At 44.3% G+C, this 26,489-nt stretch overlaps 2 protein-coding genes across 5 annotated transcripts in view; one reads left to right on the top strand and one right to left on the bottom strand.

Moving 5' to 3' along the window:
- The window catches only part of LOC147627738 (peptidyl-prolyl cis-trans isomerase FKBP17-1, chloroplastic-like), a 61,212-nt gene that overhangs the window by 3,798 nt on the left and 30,925 nt on the right, over positions 1-26,489 (bottom strand). The gene's annotated exons all lie outside the window — the stretch shown is intronic.
- Positions 4-26,489, top strand: LOC147627739 (uncharacterized). Its single transcript, XM_086814681.1, has 3 exons — positions 4-1,038; positions 1,160-1,901; positions 26,088-26,489. Exons 1-2 carry the CDS (start codon positions 4-6, stop codon positions 1,586-1,588), a joined length of 1,464 nt encoding a protein of 487 aa, XP_086670807.1. The 3' UTR covers positions 1,589-1,901; positions 26,088-26,489.

Raw genomic sequence — 26,489 nt, 5'->3', positions numbered from 1 at the left:
CGGATGGGGAAGTTGCTCGAGAAGGACTATCCCTCCATAGTATGGACGCCTTGTGCCTCCCATTGCATTGACTTGCTCATGGAGGATATGGGCAAGTTAGTGTGGATGAAGGAAGTAATGACCGAAGCTATCTCTATTGTTACCTTCTTCACCACAAAGGTGAAGGTGCTTGCCATGTTCCGCGAACATAGCAAGTTGGAATTGAAGAAGCCTTCATCTACACGCTTCGCCTACATGTGGCTCGTCTTGGAGCGCCTCCACGATGTGAAATCCTCCCTTCGCCAAACAGTGGTCTCCACAATGTGGAATGAGTGGGATGAGCGAGAATCGGCGGAGGCCAAAGCCATGCAACGGCTTTGCCTAAAGGAGGAGTTTTGGCAGTCGGTCCGCACTATTGTCATTGCGGTCACGCCCTTCTATAGGGTATTGCGGATGACCGACATGGAGGGAGCCACCATGGGCCTTCTTGTTCACTTCATGGGAGAGGCCATAGCAGAGTTACGCGTTTCTCCTTCCATCGACGAGGAGAAGCGCGATGGTATGTTGGCCATTGTGGAGAAGAGATGGAAGTGGATGCGAAGACCTATCCATGGTCTTGCCGCTTTATTGCATCCGGCTTACAAATCACCCGCCCTCTTCACCAACGTGGAGCTACTTGAAGCCCGAGATGCTTACTTGCCCAAAGCATTGCCGGAGGATCGCCATGGGAAGTTCCTTGAGGAGCTCATAAGCTACAATGACCAAAGGGGAGGAGCCGCGTTTGCATCTACTACCTGTTGGAAGAGGGAATCCCTTGTGAAGCCCCTCTTTTGGTGGGAGACATTTGGGTATGCGCTCTCAAGCCTCCAAAAGGTGGCTTTGAGAATCCTAGCTCAGGATTGCTCTTCGGGTGCATGTGAGAGGAACTGGAGTTCCTACTCACTTGTACACACGAAGTTACGTAATCGCTTGAGCACGCAACAGTTAGAGCGGCTAGTGTATTGCCGCGCTAACTTGCGCATGCTGCGCGCAATGCAAAAGATGGAATCAGCGAGACAGGTATAAGTTACAACTTATAAGTTATAAGTTATAAGCATTCAAATTTCAAACTTCAATGTTTATTGAAATTTGGAACCAAATTCTAATACATTGCTTGTCACTTGATCATTGTACAATGTAGGTGAATGTGGATACATTCAAGCTCACAGGGGACACTCTTCAGAGTGTAAACAAAGTGCAGGATGAGGAGGAGGAGAGGATCTATGCAGAGATCTATCGAGAGCTCGAGTCATTTGATCGACGACCTACTCGCACTCGTCGTGGGCGTGGAGGTAGTGGCAGAGGAGTGCAAGTAGGAAGCCGTGGATGCACGGTTCGTGGTGCTCCCAGGGACATAGTGCATACCTATGTGCGGCGTGGATCGGGTAGCTCCACACTCGCTCTTGCAGATGAGGATGCTCCCTTTGGCTTCTCACATGAGCTTAGAGAGCCCGAGTTCGATGATGAGGGCAACCTTCTTAGCGATGGCGACTTCGGCGAGGCCACTGATGTGTCCTCTTCTCATGAGGATGATTTCAGCGAGAGCTCTGATAGTGATGCCTTTGTCTAGTCTCTCCTTGGGCCTTGGCTCTAGCCTCTCTTTTTGTACTCGCGCCTAGCGCGCATGATCGCATCGCACCTCTATACTTATGTACTTTTGTTTGTCACTTCAAACTTGTTTAGTTGTTTTTAATGATATTTTGGTTTGAAACAACTTCTCTAGACTCTACCCTTCCAAATTGAAAATGTCTATGTTTGTAGGTGTTCTTTAATTTAAAAAACCGTATTTTATCGTACCGTATCCCAAAATTTCATATCGTACCGAATATTCCCGTACGGTATCGTACCGTACGGTATCGTATTTTCGTACCGTGACAACTATGGTTCATTATCAAGGTAGCCCTGGATATGTATGCGCAACTTCCCTATCAGTGGGGTAACCTGCACCTCTTTACCAACAAATGCAGCTTCGGCTTCAATCACATCATTACCTTGTTGGGTCCGTGGGGTGGCAAGTCCATAATGAAATCCATTGTAATACTTTGCCATGGCTGTGTGGGAATAGGCAATAGTTGAAGCAAACCTGGTGCCTTTTGCCTTCAAATTTCACCTTTTGACAGGTGATACATATGCACATACATATGCCTCTATGTCCTTCCGCATACCTGGCCAAAAGAAATACCGCACAATCATGTGCGTAGTAGGCATTATGCCTCTATGACTAGTATATGGAGGAGCATGGCACTCATCCAAAACCTTTTGCCTCATGTCAGACACCACACATAGACAATTATCTTTCATGAGATAACCCTCTTTGATCACATATGAGGCATGTGCATGACCAGCCATCAAATCAGCCCAAATAGTGGCAAAATTAGCATCTGTATGATACAAATCACACATGGTAGACAAGTCTCCATGAGAGCCAACCGAGATAGCTGTTACATATGGCTTTCATGACAATGCATCTACCACTACATTCTTCTTTCCTAAGGTGTGCAAGATCTGAAAATAAAACATAAAGAGGAAATTGGTCATCCTCATATGCTTCTCTGACAATTTAGTTTGGGTAAGAAAATACCTCAAACTTTGGTGATCTGTTTTCACAGTGAAATCAGTAATGTTTCCATATAGTAAGTGCATGAATTACAGCCAAGAGCTCTTTCTCATAAATGCCAAGAGATAGCTCTGCATCATGCAATCTACGGCTCTCATAAGCCACAGCATGTCTCTCTTGATTTAGGACAGCTCTTATGCAATTTCCAGATGCATCACATTCCAACTAAATGGCTTTTGCTAATCCGGAATGATCAACACTGGACCGTGATCAGTTATATCTTTCAATTTGAGGAATGCATACCTCTCTACATCAGTCTATTTGAATGTAGCCTTCTTCTTTGTCAAGTCATGCAAAGGAGAAGCAATCCATGCAAAGTGCCGAATGAACCTGCGGTAGTAAGAGCATATTCCAAGAAAACTACGGATCTCATACACTGATCTCAATTCGGGCCAATTCCGAATTGCATCAATCTTGGAAGGATCCATCCGCACTCCATCTTTGGACACAATATGCCCAAGATAATGTATCTCTGACAAGAAGAACTCACTCTGCTTTGCATTTATGAAGAGTTTATGCTTATGGAGTTCTTTAAAAACAATAGCCAAATGAGCTCTATGCTCTTCTTTGGTCTTCGAGAAGGCTAAGATGTCATAAAAAAAGACACCCATGAATTTCTTGTACCCACGGAATATGCGATCCATCATTCTATTGAATGTAGCCGAGGCATTCGTAAGACCAAAAGGCATAACAAGATACTCATAAAGCCCAAATGCTGTCTTGAAAGTAGTTTTATGTACATCCTCAAGCACCACACACACTCGATGATACCCACTCTTGAGATCAATTCGGCTAAAGCATGCCGATCCATCCAACTTGTCAAGGATATCGTCTATGCGTGGAATCGGAAACCGATTCTTGATGGTAAGCTTATTCAAAGCTCTATAATCCACACACATACGAAAAGATCCATCCTTCTTTTGAACCAAGAGGACGGGTAAACAATATGGGGAAGAGCTTGGTTGAACCAAACCCTTCTCAAGAAACTCATTTACCTGCTTCATGATCTCCTCTTTTTGGGATGCACTTACACGATAGGCTGGCCTATTAGGTGGTGAGCTACTCGAAACAAGATCAATGTGATGATCTTCTGGTCGTACAGGTGGCAACTCATTTGGTAACTCACGAGCAAAACAATCATTGTACTTTTGTAAGAATTTCAGCCTATCATTTCTAAGAGTGTTTACATGCACATTATTTTCTTCAGCATAATCTCGCATAAAAATCAAGTACGCAAAAACACTCTTAACACTCTTGGAAGCTTGGAAAACCATAGTCACAAGGGACGGGGGACGGGGACGGCGGGACGAGGGACGGTCATAAGTAGGGAACGGGGACGGGGGAGGGAACGACACTCAAAAAATACTTTTTTTTTTAAATTTTTCTACCTGCACTTATTCTACTTTGGAAGTACATCAAAATGAGCACAAATTTACACTAAAATGGTAAGCTTTTGAGTCATATTAATAATTAAGTAGAAACAAAATGAGTCATGACTCAAGAGTGAGGAGTCAGGACTAAGCCTTAAGGAGGCAGAATACATGGACGGACTCAAATGAGTCAATGACAAAAAAGTGCTGAAGACTAGAGGCTAGAGGCTAGAGCTAAGTAGTAAGGCCCATGAATCATGATCCATGAATGATCATCCACGTGAAGTGCTCGCCTCATGGTCATGGGTAGCTTGTGCCAAGGAAGCATCAAGCTCATCCTCATCATTGGCATGTTGCTCCTGCACCTCATCCTCTTGTTGCTCTTCTTGTTGACTCATCTCCTACTCGGTGAAGGAATCTGTCTTCTTGGTCACGCTCTTGCAAAGCATTTGCAAGTTCGCCTTGACGAAGACAAGGTCATTGGCACGCTCTACCCCGAGTCGGTTCCTCTTCCTAGAGGCAATGTGGCTGTAGGTACTCCAAAGTTCCTCCAAGCAAGAGGAGCTGACGGCCTGGCTAAGTATGCGGATGGCAAGCTGCTGTAGCTCCAATCCATCTGAACCAAAGTCCTCCCACCATAGAGCAGCACCAACTTTGGAGTGGTCAACCTGTGCATCATGACAGCCATAGGAGCCATGAAATGACCTGTACATCGAAAGCTGGTCCCTGATCTTGCGCCTAACCGATGCATCAGGCACAAGACGTTCCAAGATGGTCCTCCATCCAGCGCTCACCTCCCGATCGCTCTCCTACTTGTTGCCTTGGAATTCTGGGTCCACCACATAAGTTGCTGCATGCATTGGAGAGTAGTAGGAATTCCACCTTCCTAGACACAAGGCATGGATCTCCTCGTATCTGTCTTCGTCAGGCACGAAGTCTTTCAACTTCTCTATCATGCGATCCATGGCCTCGTAGACCTTGCCTATGCATGGTTGCATAGCGTCTACAATCCTCAATAGGTGGACTATGGGCCTCACCATAGCATCTGTGGTCTTCACACGCTCCCACCAAGAGGCGTCATCTGCCCGTAGCCTACACTCTTGGCCAGTGTTTGTATGGGACTCTTGCATGGCGACAAACTCGTCGCTAAGGAAAAGCCCCCTCAAAGCACCGCTACAATCCTTCAATCCGCCCAACATGAGAAAGTTGTAGGCAAACCGAGTGTCGGAATATTTGAGGAGAAAGAGACAAGACCTCTTGTTGAACTCATGCCGAAGTCTTTGGTGGTTGAGGACAAAGAAGACCATGGTGTTAGCCTCGGGCTGATCCATGGTAATGCCCCGATGTCCTTGAGGAGGTTGTTTAGGCAATGAGCCATACAAAAGGACACCGTGACACGTCCATACATACCTTGGAGAATAGCTCCCGCCGCCCTATTGGAAGGCTCCCCATCCGCAACAAAGCCCACTACATGCTCGGGGCCAACGATCTCCATGGTGGTAGCCCACTCTGTCGCAAGCACATCCACGCTCTTCCCAATGCCGGATGCATCATGAGATGAGATGAAGTACATCTCGCCGCGGGAATATGCAACCATGTCGTGAATACTCCTCTTGCGGGTGTCTTTCCATCCATCCACAATGAGGGAGACTCCGTTCCTCTCCCATTGCCGCTTTGTGTTGTCGGCCGCTTGCTCTACAATGCGCTTCTCCTTCTCGAGCAATGTACGCAAGCTCTCGGAGGAGGGGGGCGTATAGGTTGAGCCATACTCCCCAATCTTCTTAACCATGACCTTGAAGTATTCCGACCTATTCAAGAAAGTAATTTACTAATGAGAAGGGGACTAGGATGATGAAAACATGAATGATGAATTGGCAATGATCGATTGCACTTACCTAGCCGCTTGAAAGGCAATGTGGTCGTGGAAGAAGAAGCGGGCCACCGCCATATCCACCTCCTCCTTCAACTTGGGGTTCCAATTCTCCCCTAGTGTAGATTGTCGTCGTGGGCCACGTAATGGTTGAGAGGCCGTGGAGATGGAGGGTGCCGGCGTCGTGGATGGAGTAACATTCCGACTTGATGGTGAAGGTGATGGTGTGCATGATCCCGATCCACCACATCACTCCATCGTAGAGGCTTGAGTTCCTCTCCCCATCGTCGCGGGATCCACGGCCACTCGTGGTGTCCTTCTTGTCGCTTCGACCACCTCGTAGACGCTAAGCTTGTCAAGAAGTTCCCGTCTCTTCTAGGGCATGACATTCGTGCAAAACCTCACCTCATGCCCACTCTCATGCAAGAGGTGTCGTTAACCTCCTCCCACCATGTCCATCCCGTTGTCCTTCTACAGGAAGCCCCGGCACGTGAGGAGGATGCCATGGTTGAAGATGGCTTGACTCTTGAGCCTTGAAGAATGAGAGAGAGAGAGAGAGAAATGAAATGAAATGAAATGTTATATTAACGTCTTCAAAAGGCCATAATGACCTATGAGACCAAAAAGTTACATCATGGTGGATCTGATACAATGTCTGGATAAAAAACCAGAAAATGAAAAATAAAGATAATACTACTGGTACCTAGAAAATGAAACTGGAACTGGAAGGTAAACAGAAACCCTTATAGGGTGTGAATATAGTGAGGGGGGGTACGCTATGGAGGTGAGTGGAATATAGTGAGGGGATACAATATCATGTGGGACGGAGGGGTACGCTATGGAGGTGCCTCCATCTCATAATATGTGCCGCATCGGACGCTGGCGGATCTCCTCAATATCCTCTGTGGTCAGCACCATGACTGGGTGTCCCGCATGCCTCGCAAGAATAATCCGAATCCGCCGCTGCAACCTCCGTCTATGCTGGGATGCCCTCCTCCGTAGTCGTGGGCGTCTGGACCACCCAAGCTCAATCGCACGATCAATCAATGTACCGCTGGTGTGGGCGGTATCCATGTCCTGCTGTTGCTGTGGTCCATCTGGCGCAGTGATGGCTGGACTAAAGAAGTCTGTAATGTGCCTCTGAGTCTGGCTCTCTGTGCGCCTAAGTAGGCTATCTCTATATCTCCGCAGCTCAAGCAAGAACAATCCCAAACACCTCTGGTCCTGGTGCCCCATGACTCTGGAAAGTGGTCCAAAACCCTCTATGAATAAGCAGTGGAAACGACCACGTATCTCATAGTATGCAGTACAATGGCATGTATAATGCAGCTCTGTCTCTGGCTCCCCATGGCATACTCGGCATATCCTGGCCTCAGCTAGTATACCTCTATATCGGCCCATCTCAATCTCAAGCTGGTGTGAGGATGTGCGAATCGGACCAATAGCACATGGTACTGCATGAGACAAGTGTACATCCATGTAACTGGGTCTGATCACAAAACCATCTGCTGTGAGCTGAAGAAAATGCTCTCTGTAGAAAGCCATCTTCGTGCCCAGCTCCTCAGTCGGCTGTATCCATGTCCTCCTAATGTCCAGCTGAACTAAATCCTGACGGATGAGTCTGGTAATCTCTGTCCGTGTGAGAGTGAGAGAGGGTGCCTCCAGAGAATACTGGAAGGGAGGCAATCTGTCCATGCTAAAACCATGTGCCTAGAACCAAGATGTCATCTGTCCATACCAACAGGCCATGTCTCCCTGTAAAGCTAACTGTCGGGAGGACTCCAGGGCGAGGCGTGCATATCTGTCTCGAGGGAGATCCCACAAGCCATGTATGTAGGAGACTGATCTCGTAAGAGCCTCAATCACCAGAGGGGCAGCCGCCAGCTCTGCTCGAATAATCTCATGAGGTACCACGGCCTTGGCTCTAATAATCCTAGCAATCATAGATACCAAAGGCCTCTCCATACCTCTCCACCCGCCTGCGCTGTGATGGCCCACTGAAGGTCCCCATATCTACACTCCATAAAGCATAGCTGATGTCACTAGAGTGTCAAAAAGCCAAAGTTTCGTTCGAGGTTCCTGAAACTGAACCTGCGAACACATCCTCTCCAAACCACCCAGGGCTGCATGTGCTCTAGTCAATCTAGTCTCTGCTGCTCTCCTCATCGAAAACACTGGCCCGCTGAATACTACCCCAAGATATGTATATGCATCTGTATACTCCACAATCTCCTGCCCATATGTAAATGTGGGAGCGGATCGCCTAACCCACTGTGGCGTGGTGTTAAACACCATAACCTTGGTTTTGCCAAGGTTGATAGACAATCCACTATCATGTGCAAACTCATGTAAAGCATCCAGATGACGCTGCATACCCTCAGGGGAGTCAGAGATCAACACAATATCATCAGCATATAACAATAGTGGGATCCATGTACGTGCTAGCTGGGCTCCTCTGTCCCCCAATCTCTCAATGCAGTCAGAAGCCTCATCCACATACATACCAAACAATGAAGGAGATAACGGGCAATCTTGCTTCACTCCTATAGTGGAGTGAACCAAAGTAGAGACCCCCTCTGGGGTGCGTTCCTGGCCTGCAACTGATCTATATAAAGCCATAATCCCCCATATGAGCTCTATGGGTACCCCCATCTCCTGATCGCCTCATCAATCAGGCTCTGGACACTGTATCAAATGCTTTGCGGAAGTCCACAAAGCTACAATAAATCCGTCGCCCATGCGACCTGCCCTCCTCAATAATGGCCTGCAGAGTCAAGATGTGGTCAAGAGTAGAGAAACCTCTCCTGAACCCTGTCTGTCCCTTTGCTCGAATGCCCTCTCTCTGCCCATCTACTCAACTGCTGCTCAAGAATGGATGCATACAATCGTGCTAGTGTGTGACCAATCATAATAGTGCGATAATTCCCTGACTCCATAGGGTCCCCTGACTTGAAGATAGGCACGATGGTGGACCTACGCCAAGTCTCGGGTAAGCCTTCACACATAGCACGATTGAACATCACTTCTAGAAGCTCTGCCAGCATGTCTCTCGCATGAATAAAGTGCTCAGCAACCAATCCATCATGATTATATGCTCTCCCAGTCTTCATCCTATCAATGGCCTTCCTTACCATCTTTGCGGTAAAGAAAGTACATGTCTGTGGGCATGGTGCTGGCGGGTCAGAAAAAGGTGTCTGTCCAGAAACTGTATTTAGAGATGCTGCATAGCTACCCCAGACCTTTGTAGAAGTGATGGCCAAAGCAGGGTAGGACTCATGAAACAAACGCCAAGCCTTCCTCGAATCCTGGCTCAAGAACAGCTGGTATAATTCCTGCTCTAGCTGAGCAAGGAAGGCCCGCTTCTTCCTTCGCACAAGGCGCCGGAAGGCAATACGTGACTGTCGGCGGTGAGTAGTGACTCCCAAAGCAACCTCCCGCTGCAGTCAGGCTCTTGTCTCTCTGCACTCCTCATCATACCAGCTGTTCTGGGGCATACACCGAGAACGCTGTCTCTAGCCAGGCTGAGTATGTGGATATGCCTCTCTCACTGCATCGTGTAAAGTCTCTGTCAGTATATGGGTCAGCTCCTCCAAAGGTCTCCCTGGCTCCTCTGTGTACAGACATCTATAGATCCCATCTGTGTAGACAGCTAAGTCCTCAATGCATGAAACAAAGCTGGGCATAGCCATAACATAATCCACTGTGCTAGCACCATGTCTATGTGGAAAGCAAGTAAATCCAGATGCTGACAGAAACCTCTGCAAGCCATTAAGTATGGCCAACCCATGTGCAGTCCCCATATCTACCAAATATCTCCCATACTCTGTGCACTCCACATCCTGTGAGCGTCTGTCTAATCCCATATCCAGAGTGTCCAGCTCTCTGAGCATCTCCTCTGAGGTATCATAAAAGGCTGTCTGGCGGTTGCCCGTCCGGGCATTAAAGTCCCCTAACAGGATGATGTCTCCATCCCTAGAGAACTCCCATATGTCATCATCTAGCACAGAGAAAGGAGACTGCCCTCTAGGTGCTGCATATGTCGATGTACTAGGAGCAAAATAGCATATGGCAATACACAAGAATCTGCCTGTGTCGGCCCTCAGCCTCACCCACAAATATCTGGCCTGATCATCTCTCCGAACGATGTGTAGAAGCGGTTGCAGCTCCTCCCTGAAAAGAACTGCCACCCCCCCTGATCCTCTACTACTGTGTACCGATCTCGTCCCTACTCTGCAAGCTGTCTTCCATCTGTATCCTGTCACCTATGGCATCATCTGACCAGGGGCCTGGTGAGTCTCCGAGTAGAAGACTATATCTCTATCTCTAAAGTTGTCCTCAAAGGCACCTACATCAAGTCTGAGGGATCCATTGCAGTTCCAGGCTGCCAGCTTTAATTTGGTCCCATAGATCTCGCACCTTCATGTAGAGCGTCGCTCCACGATGACCACCCTCCCTTCTCTATAAAATGCTATCTTTCCCTTATCTCTTGCCGCCCTAATCTTTGGCATGACTTCCTTCATATGTGCAAGCTGTGAAAGAGTAAGATCGTCACCAAGAAAAATGCCTGTATTCTTTAAAGTGGGTCGCCTCTTCAAGAACTCCTTCTTCGCCTCAATAGAGGGGAAGCGAAGTATGAGAGCTCTTTCCTTTGATGTTTCCCCGTTGCCTCCGCTTTTTTTGCCCACTCTCCAGGCTTTTGCGTGTATCGGACTGTCAATCCCCATCAACACCATAAGCTCTTTTACCTCCTCTTCAACTTTATCTCCTTCAAGGCCGGTAATCCTCACATGCAAAGCACGTGTACGTCTTCGTTGTTCCTCTTCCAAAGTCATGTTAATGATTGTAGGTGTAGGGGTTGTTATCTCCTTACGTTTACCCTTCTTGGCGACCTCTATCCACTTCTCCGCTTCATCCATCTTCCTTTGAGTCTTGGTGATGACTTCCACCCATGAGGAAGTCTTTGCTTCGTGTTGCTTCTCTTCTTCATTAATTGCCTGTACTTGTTCCTTGATAACCTTGAGCTCTTCTATCATGGATGGCTGAATTTCACCTTCTTCAAGTCCACCATTTGCCTTAGCCTCTGCAAGCTCCCCCTGAAGAGCTGAAATTACGCCTCTTGAGTGTGTTGACCTCCCCGTGAAGGTCTTTGACTTCTGCTATGAGGGCTTCCTTCTCCTCTTTCCACCGCTTATCCTCATTGAATACCATTTGGAGAAAGTTGGCTTTCTCCTTCCACCATCCCTCCATCTCCGCCTTCCATTCCTTCATCTCCTTTTCCACATTTGTTATCCTCTTGTTTGTGACCATAAAGGTCGCCTTCGTCAGCGAGAGAGAGAGAGAGTTATGTTCCTGCCTTGGGGGCCTGGGCAAGGGTGGGTGGGTGGGTGGGGCACCACACCCTAGTGGAGAGAGAGGTGGGCCAGCATATTTGAGAAAGGGTGGGTGCCAGCAGTACTGTGTGGCGGATAGAGAGGACGGCTACGAGAGAGAAAGCGGCGAACAGGGCAGCTGCTGGCGGGAGGGAGGGCAGCAGGTTTGAAGAGAGAGGGAGGGAGGCGACAGGTTCGAAGAGAGAGAGGGAGGCGAGCAGTGAGGGGACGGCGAGCAGGGCGAACAGCAGGCGGGAGGCGACAGGTCAGCAGGCGAGCAGTGAGGGGGCGGCGAGCAGTGAGGGAGGCGAGCAGCAGGCGGCGGGCGGCGAGAGAGAGAGAGAGAGAGAGAGAGAGAGAGAGAGAGAGAGAGAGAGAGAGAGAGAGAGAGAGAGAGAGAGAAGCGGCGAACAGCGAAGCGAAGCGTGAAGCGAACAACGGGCGTCAGTGAGAGAGAGAGAGAGAGCGAGAGAGCGAAGCGGCGAACAGCGAAGCGAAGCGGGCGGGGCGAGAGAGAGAGAGAGAGAGAGAGAGAGAGGTAGAGAGAGAGAGAGAGAGGCCTAGAGCCTAGAGGCTTGGAAGTTGGAAGACTCAAGACTCAAGAGGCTTGAGGAAGAGGTGAGAGAGAGAGAGAGAGAGAGAGAGAGTCTAGATAGTAGGGCGGCGGCCCGCGGGCCTTGTGTGAGAGGCTTGGAACTTGGAAGTTGGAAGCTAGAAGAAGCATGAAAGCTTGAGAGTTGTGTGTGCTTGTAGCCTTGTAGAGGCTTGTTCTTATATAGATAGGCAAGAGAGAGAGGCAAGCCTTAAGGGCAAGAGAGAGAGAGAGAGGGCCAAGCCCAAAGGCTCAAGGGCCAAGGCCCAAGGCCAAGGCCCAAGCAAGTGGACTGCAACGGCTATACACGGCGGGCGCAACGGCTATAAATGGCAGGCGCAACGGCTGCAAACGGCTCCCTGCTGTCCCCTCACAGAACCGTCCCCCACCGGCGTCCCCCGTTCTCCTGAGCCGTCCTCGTCGCCGTCCCCTGTGAGAAACGCCTCTTAGGGGACGTCCGTCCGTCCCCTGCCGTTCCCGTCACCTGTCCGTCGCGTTTCGGCGTCCCTCCGTTCCAAGCAGTCGTCCCTTCCGTCCCCTGTGACTATGTGGAAAACACACTAGCAAGCTTGGATATGGTATTGGGAAGGAGAAAGTGTATAAAATACAAGGCACCTACTTCTAGAGAGAGAGAGGGGGGGAAGAGAGATATTGTGAGTTGTCTACTCTAGGTGTCAAGTATAGAGGACAAGTGCCTTGTGGTGCAAGGTAGAATGGACACATGGCTGGTTGTTCTCTTTGTACAAAGGGAATAAAGTCTGGACGGTAGGCATTGGATCTTGGGACATCAGTGTGTGCGAACACAGGGCTGGTCATAACTAATAAGTGAGTTTTGGTCGCTCAAAACTTAATGAAGTGTGTACACACTCACTTATAAATTAGTGCTAATTTCTAAAGGTAGATTTATGACCAATACTTACCACTTGTCACATGCCACATAACCATGTCAGCAGACAGTTACATGCATGGTTCACGGACAGGCGTCCCCTTACCTAGAACTACACATTGGTCAAGAAAGCATGAAAACAGCATGCAATTTCAATTGTAAGCAAGTACATAAAGATGCTATGCAATGCAGTATTGGTATAGACAATCCCCGTTCATGAAACTATACCAAAATAGATGTGCTCCAGGCAAGTACACAAGGTACCAAACCTAATGGAACACCAATCCTCCAAGCATTTCTAGTCATGTACACACAGGCACAAGTCCCAATGGAAAGCCAAGTCCATAGAATCACATGAGTGTCATCAATCCGTGGTATATGCAACTGCCATGGACGTCAGTCCAGTGTACATTCATAATGAGAAAACACGGGTGGACCAATTGGGTGGTCAAACGGCGATATATGTGATTTATGAGAGTCACACAAGAAGATGTGGGATAGAGATTGCCACATGGCATGATGATGTGTAAAGGAGATTGGGTCAATGGCTATCTATATTAGAAGCCTTTCATTTGTATTGTTAATACAACATATGCAATAGAGTATTGTTGAATGTGTTGCTCTCTCTCTCTCTCTCTCTCTCTCGCTCTCTCTCTCTCTCTCTCTAGTCATGGAGTTCTTGGTATGGTTTAACCACCTTAGTTTATGCTTAATCTATGTTGCACAACACCATGATCAATTCCATATTAGGATTTTCAGCATGGTATCAGAGCTAGGATGGACTCTTAATTTGGTTTAATAGTATGTACATTAGATTGTGGTTTGTGGATTAAGCATATGTTGTATTTTCAGTATTTTCTTATAAGAAAATTTAAGCACACTCATAATAATTATCATTGCATTGAGAGAGTATGAAGCTGCCAATGGAGTTGCAAAAGAAGAGAATCTCACATTTGGAGATTTGAAGCTGCCCATGGAAGTTGAAAAGGAAGATTTTCAGCAATGTAGAGATTTGGAGGGTGGTGCCATCATAAAAGAAGCTGCCAAGAAGAGATTATACCAAAGAAGGTTGATTTTTTTGTGATTATTTACCTCATGATGAAGTTTTGGTTTGAGCTTGAGAGAATGCTCTCTATAAAGAAAGGTTGCTAGTTGATGGGATGAGTGGATCCCTAGTTCTTTGCATTTGGGCAAAGAGTGTAAGAGGTGCAAGCTTGTCCAAGGAAGGGGCAAGAGGTTATGGGTTGAACTTGCAGCTTGCAATTGCATTGAGCTCACCGAAAGGGGTGGAGCATGGTTAAGTTTGCTCATGAAAGGTGAGCAAAATGGTGTGAGAGCCATTAAAGGCTTTCATGTTGATTATGCACGTGCTGGTTTCTAAAGAGAAACCTTGTAAATATAAGAACCCGTAAGAAGATGGTTGCATGTCAAGAAGAAGAGCGTGCAAGTTTTTGAGCTCCAAGAAGAGCTTTGGTTTTGATGCAAGAAATTTGTGGCAAGTCAGAGGCAGTGCAAGGGACGTCTCAATGGAAACGGCAAGAGGTATAACAATTTATACCTTTGAAGAAGAAATGTGGGCAATGAAATCGAGAAGATAAAAGGCCCTTTATCGACCTTGGCATCAATAGTAGAGACCTATTATTGGCATCCTGGAAGATGCCATCCGTGGTGGATATCCGTTGCTTCCCGCCTTTTTTGTATCTGCAGAAGCTCTCTCTACGTGGAGCATCTATGCCAGAGTCTACTGCGGGGCATTGTGTGGAGAAAGATGGGTCCTACAGAAGAGCATGAACTTAAACAACAAGAAGCGAGTAGCTTGGTGAAGTCAAAGCCTTGAGATACAACACTCAAAGGAAACCGACATCACCAAAGTAAACAAGCACAAGGGGCTATGAAGCCATTGAAAAAGACATATCACAGACAGGAGGGGTTCAGTGTGGCGAGGAGACAAGCTGACTGGGATCACAAGGAGATCGAGCTATGAGAAACTATAGCTTAGGAGAACCTCAAATCAGCAGAGACGGAGTAAAGAACTACAACTAATAGTAGGCAAGCAACGAGCAGCAAACCATCGCTTAGAACAACATCAGAAAGCATATGTATAGACTTGGTGTCTAGGTTGGCTAGACATGGTTAGTATCGCTTAGACTTGGTGTCTAGGTTGGCTAGACATGCACACATATTTTTACACATGCTGGCGTGACATAGGAATGACTAGCCGCATTTGAGATGACATTCCAATTTAGCATTGAGGGGGAGTGTTGACAGAGAGCATTTGCACATTATATCGCAATGCTAAATTTGTGTATGGGTGAGTGAGATACACCTCCCTTAAGAGAGGGTATTGAAATATGTAAGCTCGGTTTACGTTTGTGTGGGAACACACCTTATGGGTGAGATAATATATTATGTGGGATGTGATTTATGAGAGTCACACAAGAAGATTTGGGATAGAGATTGCCACATGGCATGATGATGTGTAAAGGAGATTGGGTCAATGGCTATCTATATTAGAAGCCTTTCATTTGTATGGTTAATACAACATATGCAATAGAGTATTGTTGAGTGTGCTACTTTCTCTCTCTCTAGCAATCGAGTTCTTGGTGTGGTTCAACTCACCTTAGTTTATGCTTAATCTATGCTGCACAACACCATGATCAATCACATATTAGGATCTTTTAACTGCTTGACAAGAACTTGGATTTGGATGGATCTGACATTATGAGATATGCTACTCAAAACTGGAATTTTCTATGAACTACTGTTATGTTACAGTTGTAGACAACTGCTTATGACAAAGGAGAATGTCACCATTTCGTCCACTCTTATGATTTTGACAGTGTCCGGTTAGCTCGGAATTATTTTACAAAGGATGTGAACGGGGAATAGTTCCAAGGTATTATGGGCTACCAGGCAATCTGGAATTTTGCGAATTGTGATTTTACACATACATGGTATGTACTATCGTCTGCACAAGTACAGGCTCATATTTATGAGATATGCACATTTTATATGGAAGAGGACACCTGTGGAGGTTAGGATTTGATGTGGAGTCTTTACAAAGGTTTAAGCGGCATGGATATGCATGAAAGACGGCCACAAAACATAAGTTTTATGGGATTTTATTCATTATAAGGTTTATGAGTGTGTGTGTACATACTCACTGAAGTTGGGCAGCCAACAATTAATAACTTATAAGTGAATACACACGAGAGGTGGACTGTTTGAATGAATTATGGACAAAAGGAAAGCTTGGCGCCTGGAACCCACGAGTTGCTAAAAAGCGTTGGGAGAGTTATTTTAAGTTGGTCAACTTGCAAAAGAAGACGGGGTTTATTTTCAGCTGGCCGACTTGCATGTGTGCATATAACTAGCTTGGGCGTGTGCTTTTCAAGCTCTGGTGCTATGCTGTTTTTCTGTTCTGGACAGCCCCATAGCAAGCCCTACAGTACTCTCTCTGCATAAGCAGAGCTTCTCTAACTCATATCATACAAACACAAGCTCTCCTGTGAAGTGTTTACGGACAGAAATGGACAGCTTGTTTCTTCACGATAGATAAGTATTCTATGTTTGCTCTTGGGTGCCAGAGGTGTTTTCATGGTGACCCGACCATGGATAGTAACTCTGGGAGCGATTCTAGAGAGTTTCATCGTGAAAAGCTGATTGCTTGTTGAGAAATCTCGAAGACTTTGGCCTTGAGCTACAAGTGCAGAATTTTGTGAGTTTGTGGGACAGCGTCCTTGCAAATTCAATTTCTCTCTTTGATTGGAAATCATATGTACTTTTTGGTGTTGAGCACCTGCATCCTTTGTTTGAAGGATTACTCCTGAGGAATAGAGAATTCCGTCGAAGGGGGGCTGGCTGTTCCGGTCCCAGTGTGGTGTCTTGTGCATATGATTTTATTTTTCAGCATATGTGATTACGTTTGATGGTTGTGGGCAGTGTTTAAATGCTTAAGTTAGAGATTGGTGGTCATGAAAAAGTGTGGAAAACCTTGGTCCGCTGGGCTTCGCCCGGTTTGGTTATAGGCAGTAGGAGAGGGGCTGCAAGGGTGTGTGGTAGGAAGAGGTGGAAAGGGTATGAGGGGCTGTGGGCCTTCGTTCAGGGGTTCCTGGGACCGAACTCGTAAGTTCCATAGTCAGAATCAAGGGACAGATTGCACTTGGATCATTGGGATCAACGCTTTTTTCCCCATCAAGAGGCACAGCCGTTGATTCCTATCCATAGAACAATTACTATCAAGGATTTACTTTATCTATCGTAATAACAGAAATTGAGTCTCGATTTACGGATCCATCAGTCCAGCCTAACCCCATCCGATCCCATGGGTTAGCCAACCGCCCAACCACTGTAGTGATGGGATCCAATTTTAGATTTTTGGTTAGGTTTTGTCCCGGGTACCAGGGAAAAAAGTTCCCAAGCCCCCTAGCCGAAAGTTCATGCAAACATAAAACTAGTCACACCACTTACACACCCAATATGAAATTGCCTTTTTCTCTGGATCAGTTAACTTTAAAACAATCCTTTAATGAAACCAATGTCACTGATGACAATCGTCTAAATCTTTGGTTGAATCCATATTACCAATCATTCATTCAACGGTGTACTTATGGCATCATTGACAACCAGAACGCTCACCACCTGTTCACTCAGGGGTCTTTTCGATAGTTCCTAACTCATAGTAGCCGGTAATATATTCACATAACAAAATGCAATCTCCGTGGAAGATCAGCAAGATCAACCAACAGATCCATATAAAAGAGCCATGGACTCATCCGTTGAGAACCAGCAAGGTCAATCAACCAGATCCATGCCCGGTTTCAGAAAACAACTCTTACTCCTTATTCCAATATCTTCCACGACGCACGTGTGGGTATCTTTGGCGACCCAGAGCCCGAGCACCGTATGGTCAGCACCCTCTAGGATCCTTCCCAGGTGACCTAGCGCTTCACTCATAGGCCGCTTCCTTGGTCCCTCATCCATCGTACCGGAAGCTCACCATTTAAATCGAACCGAGGCTGGTCAAGACCTCGGTCGACCTTGCTACGCGAGACGTCCTCCATTGACTCTCCGTCAGCAGTTGCAACTTTATCAGTTAGGTCTCCATGACCTTAATCCACAAGACGGTCAAAATGCTTCACAAACAGTTCACAAAATATAGTTTCTGTATCGAAATATAGTTCACAAAATATAGTTTCTGTATCGAAATATAGTTCACAAAATATAGTTTTTGTATCGAACTCTCATCTTTCCACATTATCCCTCCTCGGTTCTCATTACTTAACCCACATTCCATTCATATGTGTACTCATTCTCATCCATTCCCTCATATCGACGACACATTATTTCACATACACATTCACATTCATTATTCTACATACACATCCATATCCACATCCATACATCCACATCCACATCCACATTCACATCCATACATCCACATCTACATGCATACATCCATTTTCACATCCTCATTCATACATCCACATCCCATATCCGCATTCATACATACACATCCATATCCACATCCATATATCCACATCCACATTCACATCCATACATCCACATCTACATGTATACATCCATTTTCACATTCACATCCATACATCCACATCTACATGTATACATCCATTTTCACATCCTCATTCATACATCCACATCCGTATCTACATGCATACATCCACATCCACATCCACATCCACATCCACATTCACATTCATACATCCATTTTCACATTCCCATTGATATAACCACATACGCCTTCACATCAATTCTTTTACATCACATCCATTCTCGCCCTATCACAACCCATATACATCTTATCCCATAACATACACTTCTTACCTCATCCCATACACATCTTATCACATCTTAACTCATCTTATCACATCCTAACTCATCTCATATGCATCTTATCATCACATCTTATCACATTTCATACACCTCTTATCACATCCTATCACATCTCATACGCATCTTATCACATCCTATCACATCTCATATCTATTTATAGTATACAAGAGAATTCTTATATTTGATGTAAGATTTCTTTATGCATCTATTTAGGCATAAATTCCATTTAAGGAGACTAACACTTTCGAAATAAAAATCAATCTTTTATGCATCTTCCTATGGATAAATTCATTTTAAATGGGAATGACACTTTTGAATTAAAATTCAATCTTTTATGCATCTTCCTATGCATAAATTCAATTTAGATGAGAATGACACTTTTGAATTAAAAAACAATCTTTTATGCATCTTCCTATGCATAAATTCAATTTAGTAGAAATTACACTTTTAGAATAAGAGAATTTCTCTTATGCATCTAATTTATGCATAAAATCCATTTATGATGAAAATCACACTTTTAGTATAAAGATATCTTTTATGCATACCTCTATGCATGAAATCCAATTATGATAAAAGTAACACTTTTATAATAAAAAATAATCTTTTATGCATACCTCTATGCATGAAATCCAAAAATGATAAAAGTAACACTTTTATAATAATTAAAAAAAAATCTTTTACGCATACCTCTACATGAAATCCAAATATGATAAAAGTAACACTTTTATAATAAAATAATCATCTTTTATGCATACCTCTATGCATGAAATTCAAATATGATAAAAGTAACACTTTTATAATAAAAATTTATCTTTTATGCATACCTCTATATATGAAAATCAAACATGATAAAAGTAACACTTTTATAATAAAAAATTAATCTTTTATGCATACCTCTATGCATGAAAATCAAATATGATAAAAAGAAAACACTTTTATAAAAAAAATTTATCTTTTATACACATAATCAAAATGCATCTTCTATGCATGAAAATGATACTTTAGAATATAGAAACCATAAGGATTACTCTTTTAGAAAGATGAATTTTATTTCACTAATTTCTAAAAATTTCGCCATAACCTCCTTTGTATGGCTGACAATTTTTTAAATTTTTATGTCTTTAAAACTAATTAAAAATGCATCAAAATATTGAAATTATCCTAAAGTAAACATTTTTTCACTTAAATGAGATAAACATTATAAAAACTTGACATTAATCAATTAACCATTCACCTAGGATAGAGAATGGTTGGTTTTGCTAGAGAAGAGAGGGGAATGCCTTTTTGTAATGAGGCATAACATTTTTAGAGAAGACATAAAGCATAAAAACCATTTAAAACCATAAAAACCATAAAATAAGTGAAAAAGAAGAATCACCAACTTCCTAATGACTTTGAGAGCTTTCCTTTGGCTTGATGGTTTGAGGGTTCAAGTCTTGAGGGTTCAACTCTTGTTTGGAACAAGAGTGGCCACCAATCTTTGGAAGAGGGAAATGTCAAAAACTAGTGAATTATTAATAAATTCACAGTTCTTGGCTTGGAAAAAGTAGAGTAACAGTGCATAAAACACTATTGTTTTTCAACAAAGGGGAGGCTTCTATTTATAGGAAAAATTAAGCTCCTAACCAAACAAACTGATTCTAGAATTTTTCAAATCAGTTTGATCAATTTTTGACTATTTTTAGATCAGTTAAGCTAACTTTTTGGAATAGACTTGAATTAGGAGAGAGGAGAGATAAAAATATCACATTATTTTTTAGTTTAAAACTCATTCAAGCATGTGAAGTAGGCGCCTCATTGAAGGGACTCCCCTTCCTTACATATGTGTCAAAAATAGAATCATTATACCCAAAATATCTCATATTTTTTATATTACTCATAGTTTCTTACTAATAAACCTTGTACATATTCAACTCTTCATCTTATGTGAGCATTGAAGGGACTCTCCTTCCTTACATATGTGTCAAAATGGAATTATTATACCCAAAATATCTCATATTTTTTATATTACTCATAGTTTCTTACTAATAAACCTTGTACATAGTCAACTCTTCATCTTATGTGAGCATTTACTCACTTTTTGGATAATTTGTTTTACAAATTGGATTTCTCTCCTCCCCACACATGGATTGATCTTATTGGCCCATAGGAACCTTAATTGGACCATAATCCAAAAATTTCTGAAAATCTAAACCCTTAGGCTAAGGTCCTTCATACCCATTTCCAATTAGTTCCAATTGCACATTGGAAAGTTCTTTTTGAATTTCTATTTCATGGGAACTTATTTTAATAAGATAAGATATTTTTCTATCCAAAAATATTTAAAATCTGAATATTCTCTCTAGAATATTTCCTCTCTCTAGGTTAAAACAGTTAGAAACAAGATCTTTTATATTTCTGAAGAGGGGATTAATTACAAGGAAAGATGCTGGACATCTTGAGAGGCTGGGGAGGAATCTTACATTCTCTTCTATTTGAAAAACGCGAGATGTCCTCATCTCGCAAACTAGGGGTAATTTCGCAAGATGTACGAATATGAGACTGAGAGAAAATTTAATTAAGATTAACCACCAAGAAAAGTTTTATAGAGAGCAAGACTCAAGACAAGAACAAAGATTTCAACTTTATTCACTCTTGGAACATATACAGTAAAGATAGAAAAACTTTTTACAATTCCATAAGCGCGTCCATCATATGGTCACAAAAGCAGCACTCACAAGCGGCACACGTATAAGGTAACTCATCTATGGGAATAATTCGGCTGGTTATTGCAGCACTTATCTCATTGGTATGAGATGACCTATTAAAAGGACCTCTAAGAGACAAGCCAAAAACGGGATAAAGCCATATCTTCTGGTGAGGAAGAACGCACGCTAGTAAGAAGACCCGCTCAGAAAATCCACCATGCCTTGATCTCATCACGCAGTAGTATCGGGGACCCAAACCCAAAGCTTCAATAACCATAGCCAAGTGGACATTGTTACGAAAGTGCTGCCGACCCCATGGTGTTACCCTAGTTATGTCTCGATAGATCTGTCATTTGGTCCGAGCTACAGAAGTTCCCAAGTGAGGAAAAAGTGAGCGCTCATACAGTTCTATAAAATCCTTCTTCACAAACTCGCTTGCGTCTTGAAGATGAGAAATCATCATGGATAAAACCAAGTCTTGCTGTCAAGCCATAAAAGAGATTAAGAAAGAAAGGAGATCGATGGAAGTAAGATTACTGCGAGCAACAAGTAAGAGTTACGACTTATATAAAAGAAGGAACTAGCGTAACCTAGAAGCCAACGGGGTATCTTGCCACTGAAGTTTTACCGTCTTTCCATGATTTTGGGTTTGGCACATATTTCTTTAGAAGGCTTACATGAAATACATTATGAACTGATGGGGAGAAACCTGAATTAGGGTTAGGTTAGAGTTCATTCATGGGAGACATACACAGAGAAGAACAAGGGAGAGAGAGAGAGAGAGAGTTGTGGGGATAAGTCAACTCATCAAGTATGAGTGTGTGACTCCCCTATCACACATGTATATTGCACTAGTACACATAGTGCACTTAGTACATTAAAAGTACTAAGTGTACTATGTACTATAACTTATGGGCTTGTACACACTATAAGGGTGGGCATAACGCCTTTACCCCAACAACCTCCCACTTAAAGGCAAAGTGCCCTTAAGTAAAGGAAAAGAAAAAATCAGCATGTACATGATAATATACAAGGCCATATCAAGGCTGAAAATGGCCTCATCCAATGCCCATCAAGTGTCTGCAATGAGCAAACCGCTCCGGAGGCAAACTCTTCGTCAACAGATCAGCCGGGTTGTCATCCGTATGAATCTTAACAAGCTGAATTTGCTTGTTCTCTATCACCTCTCTGCTGAAGTGATACTTCACATCCACATGCTTCGTCTTTGCATGAAAGACAGGGTTCTTTGCCAACTGGATGGCACTCTGACTATCACAATGCAACAATGGAATATCCCCTGTATAGCCCAAATCAACCACTAACCGAGATAGCCATAATGCCTCCTTGCAAGCCTCTGTGGCTGCAATATACTCGGCCTCTGTAGTAGATAAGGCAGTGCACTTCTGCATCCTGGATATCCATGACACAGCACCTCCTGTGAATGTAAACACATAACCGGTAGTAGACTTCCGGTTATCTGGATGACCGGCATAATCCGAATCCGTGTAACCATGCACTAATGCATCCTGTTTGCCAAAGCAAATGCACAAATCCTGTGTGCCCTTCAGGTATCTCATGACACCTTTCACTGCTTCCCAATGCTTCTTGCCAGGGTTGGCCATGTATCTAGAAACCACTCCCACTGCAAATGCAATGTCCGGCCTAGTAGCAACCATGGCATACATGAGACTGCCACAAGCTGAAGCATACGGAATCTTGGCCATATCAGCCCTGTCTCTATCCGACTGTGGGCTGTCCATAGCACTGAGTTTCACATATGGAGGCAAAGGAGTACTAGCCTTCTTCCCCCCGTCCATATTGAACCTCTGCAAGACTTTGCCAATGTATTCCTTCTGAGACAAATACAACACATGTTGATTTCTGTCCCGAAGTATCCGCATACCCAAAATGTGATTTGCATCACCCAAATCCTTCATATCAAAGGTTTGATGCAGCCTCTGCTTCAAGGCATCCATCTCTTTACGAGATTTCCCGGCAATCAACATATCATCAACATACAAAATGAGAATCAAGAGACTGCCATCCAAAGCTTTCTTGGTGTACAAGCAGTGATCTATGTCACTTCTCCTGAATTTCTGAGTTTTCATGAATGTATCAAATTTATGATACCATTCTCTTGGTGCCTGTTTGAGCCCATAAAGACTCTTTTTCAGCTTGCATACAAGCTTCTCCTTTCCACTCACTGCATAACCCTCTGGCTGCTGCATATATATCTCCTCATGGAGATCACCGTGAAGAAAAGCAGTCTTCACATCCATCTGAATCAAGTCCAGATCATCATGCGCAACCAAAGCCAACACAGCTCTAAGTGTGGTCATTTTGACCACTGGAGAGAAGATCTCCTCAAAGTCCACACCATATTCCTGCTTAAAGCCCTTAGCCACTAACCTGGCTTTGTATCTTGGCTTAGCATCTGATGCAACTTTGAGCCTGTAAACCCACTTGCATGGCAAAACCTTCTTGCCTGCAGGCAAAGGCACTAACTTCCAAGTTCCATTTTTGTGCAGAGAATCCATCTCTGACTTCATGGCACGCTCCCATAGAGCCTTGTTTGCCCTCTGTAAAGCCTCTTTGTAACATGAGGGCTCCCCACAGTCAGTAAGCATCAAATAGTCAACCCCTGGAACAAACCTGTCAGGGGCTCTGGAGGGTCTTGTGGACCTCCGTACCCAATGACCATCATTTGCAGGTTGCTGTCCAGCCTGCATATCACCCATTGGTGGCTCCTGTTCCATGCCATAAGGCTGAAATATCATGCCCGGTATCTCCTCCAACTGTGGTATATCCATAGGGATATCTTCTGCCATATCTGGCTGTCCATTTGGACCATTTTCAGCACCATTTAAGGGCTGATTTTCTTGCTGTAATGGCTGATTTACAGCCCTTTGTTGTTGTCCATGATGTCCATCATCATCAAAGATGACTCTGCCAGGCTCCTGTTGCCTTGCAGGCTCCTTATACATGCATGTTTCATCAAAAATGACATCATTGCTGCGTATGATCTTTCTATTTATGGGATCCCAAAGTCTATACCCCATTTCACCTCTGTCACCATATCCTAGGAATATGCTTTTGTGAGACTTGGGATCAAGTTTGGTGCGCATTTCCCTGCGTATGTGCACGTACGCAACGCAACCAAACACTCTCAAGTGCTTGTATGACGGAGGCTTCCCTGTCCATACTTCTTCTGGCACTTTCCCACCAAGCCTCGTGTTAGGTGACCTGTTTATAAGGTGAACGGCTGTCATAACAGCTTCAGTCCAAAAACCATGAGGTAATGCAGCATGTGACAACATAGAACGGACCTTCTCCTGTATGGTCCTGTTCATCCTCTCTGCTGTCCCGTTTTGTGGAGGATCATAAGGAGTAGAGAGCTCCCTCTTGATGCCTTTAGCATCACAAAAGTCCTGAAACTGTTTGGACGTATACTCTCCACCATTGTCGGAACGCAAAGCCTTCAGTGTTTTGCCAGTTTGATTCTCAACAAGAGCAACAAACTTCTGAAACACTGAGAATGTATCACTCTTCAAGCGAAGAGGATAGACCCACACCTTGCGTGTGGCATCATCAATAAAAGACACAAAATATTTTGCCCCTCCCAAAGAAAGCTGAGGCATCTCACATACATCTGTATGCACAAGCTCTAACTGAGCATCTTTCTGTCCAAGAGCTTTCTTATGGGGGCATTGTAGTTGCCTACCATATATACAATGCTCACAAAACTGAAAACTTGAAAACTTTAGAGAAGGCAAGTAACCCAAACGAGACAATTGCTCCATTCCCTTGACACTCATGTGTCCCAACCGGCTATGCCACATAGAAATTTCCGGCAGCTCGGTTGCATTTACATTAGCATGGTGACAAACACCTGCATGCATGAAATAAAGAGTGTCCACCTTAGAGCCCCTGGCAACAACCAGTGAGCCCTTACTAATTTTCCACTTTCCACTACCAAATGTGGTAACATAATCAGCATCATCAAGCTGTCCAGTAGAAAGCAGATTCTTCTTGATCTCAGGCACATGCCTGACATCATGGAGCATAAGCTGTGAGCCATCTGAAAATACAAGCCTCACGTCACCTCTGCCAAGAATTTTGCATGCATGGTTATCACCCAAATAAACCACTCCTTCATTGCCAGCAGTGTACCTGACAAACAAGTCTCTGCAACCTGTGACATGAAAGGAGGCACCTGAATCAATGATCCATGAGTGCATACCATGACCACCTGTAAGAAGTGAATGGGCATCAAGTGAAGACGTAAAGAGGACCTCATCCTCACTGCCACCTGCATGTGACACATTGATTTCTTCGATCTTGACTCCACTTTTGCCCTTTGGCTTTACATCTTTGGCTTCATCCTTCTCTTTGTCTTTGCCTTTTCCCTTTTCTTTTTGATCATTTTTCCATTTGTAGCATTGCTTTTTAATGTGTCCCTTCTTGCCACAATAATGGCATTCCAAATCCTTTTTGGAGCGAGACTTGCTCCTTCCCCTTTCTTGGCTTTTCCCCCTTTGCTGGGATCTCCCACGTGCATTCATTGCATTGGACTTTCCAACAGAGTTGTTTTTCCTGTTCATCTCTTCTTGAAGAAGAGCACCCTCAACATCTGCATATGACAGCATAGCATTCGAATTGCTAGTGGCTGTCCTGAATGTGTCCCAACTCTCTGGCAAAGTGCATAACAGAAAAGTGGCTTTGAACTCATCGTCCATTGCCAACTTTTGATTTATAACTTGGCTGACAATACCATTAAACTCATTGAGATGGGCTGTCATAGAAGCCCCTTCCTTCATCTGAAGAGCTATGAGTTTCTTCAACCAATACACTTTGCTTGAGGCACTTTGTTGGGCATACAAGTCCTGCAATCTCTGCCACATTCCCCAAGCTGTCTTCTCTTCACGAATGCTGAAAAGTAATGAGTCTGACACAGACAACATGATAGTAGATCTTGCCAGCTCATCCATATCTTCCCACTCTTCAGCTGTAAGAGAAGCGGGCATCACACCCCTTTCTTTGATAGGCTTGTGCTGCTTTTTCTGGAGCAACACATTGTAGCACTGGGTTTGCCAAATATCATAATTATGCGAGCCTTCAAGCTTCTTGATGTGAAGCAATGAAGAGCTCTCACCTGTGGTTGCCATAGCAAAATGCAACCTGTAATGCCTGACTCCCTGCAAATGTGCAAACACTGCACCCAAGATGT

This window comes from Cibotium barometz, chromosome 20, assembly GCF_041138505.1.
Source record: "Cibotium barometz isolate CiBa-2024 chromosome 20, ASM4113850v1, whole genome shotgun sequence".
Classification (NCBI taxonomy): domain Eukaryota; kingdom Viridiplantae; phylum Streptophyta; class Polypodiopsida; order Cyatheales; family Cibotiaceae; genus Cibotium; species Cibotium barometz.
The sequence above is the reverse complement of the archived record's forward strand: the minus strand, read 5'-3'. Positions and strand labels throughout refer to the sequence as shown.

What these genes read in the sequence shown, in the direction of transcription:
- LOC147627739 (XM_086814681.1), top strand. Translation starts at nt 4, where the DNA reads ATGGGGAAGTTGCTCGAGAAGGACTATCCCTCCATAGTATGGACGCCT. An exon ending in AGATGGAATCAGCGAGACAG is followed by an intron (nt 1,039 to 1,159) that starts GTATAAGTTACA and finishes TGTACAATGTAG; the next exon opens with GTGAATGTGGATACATTCAA.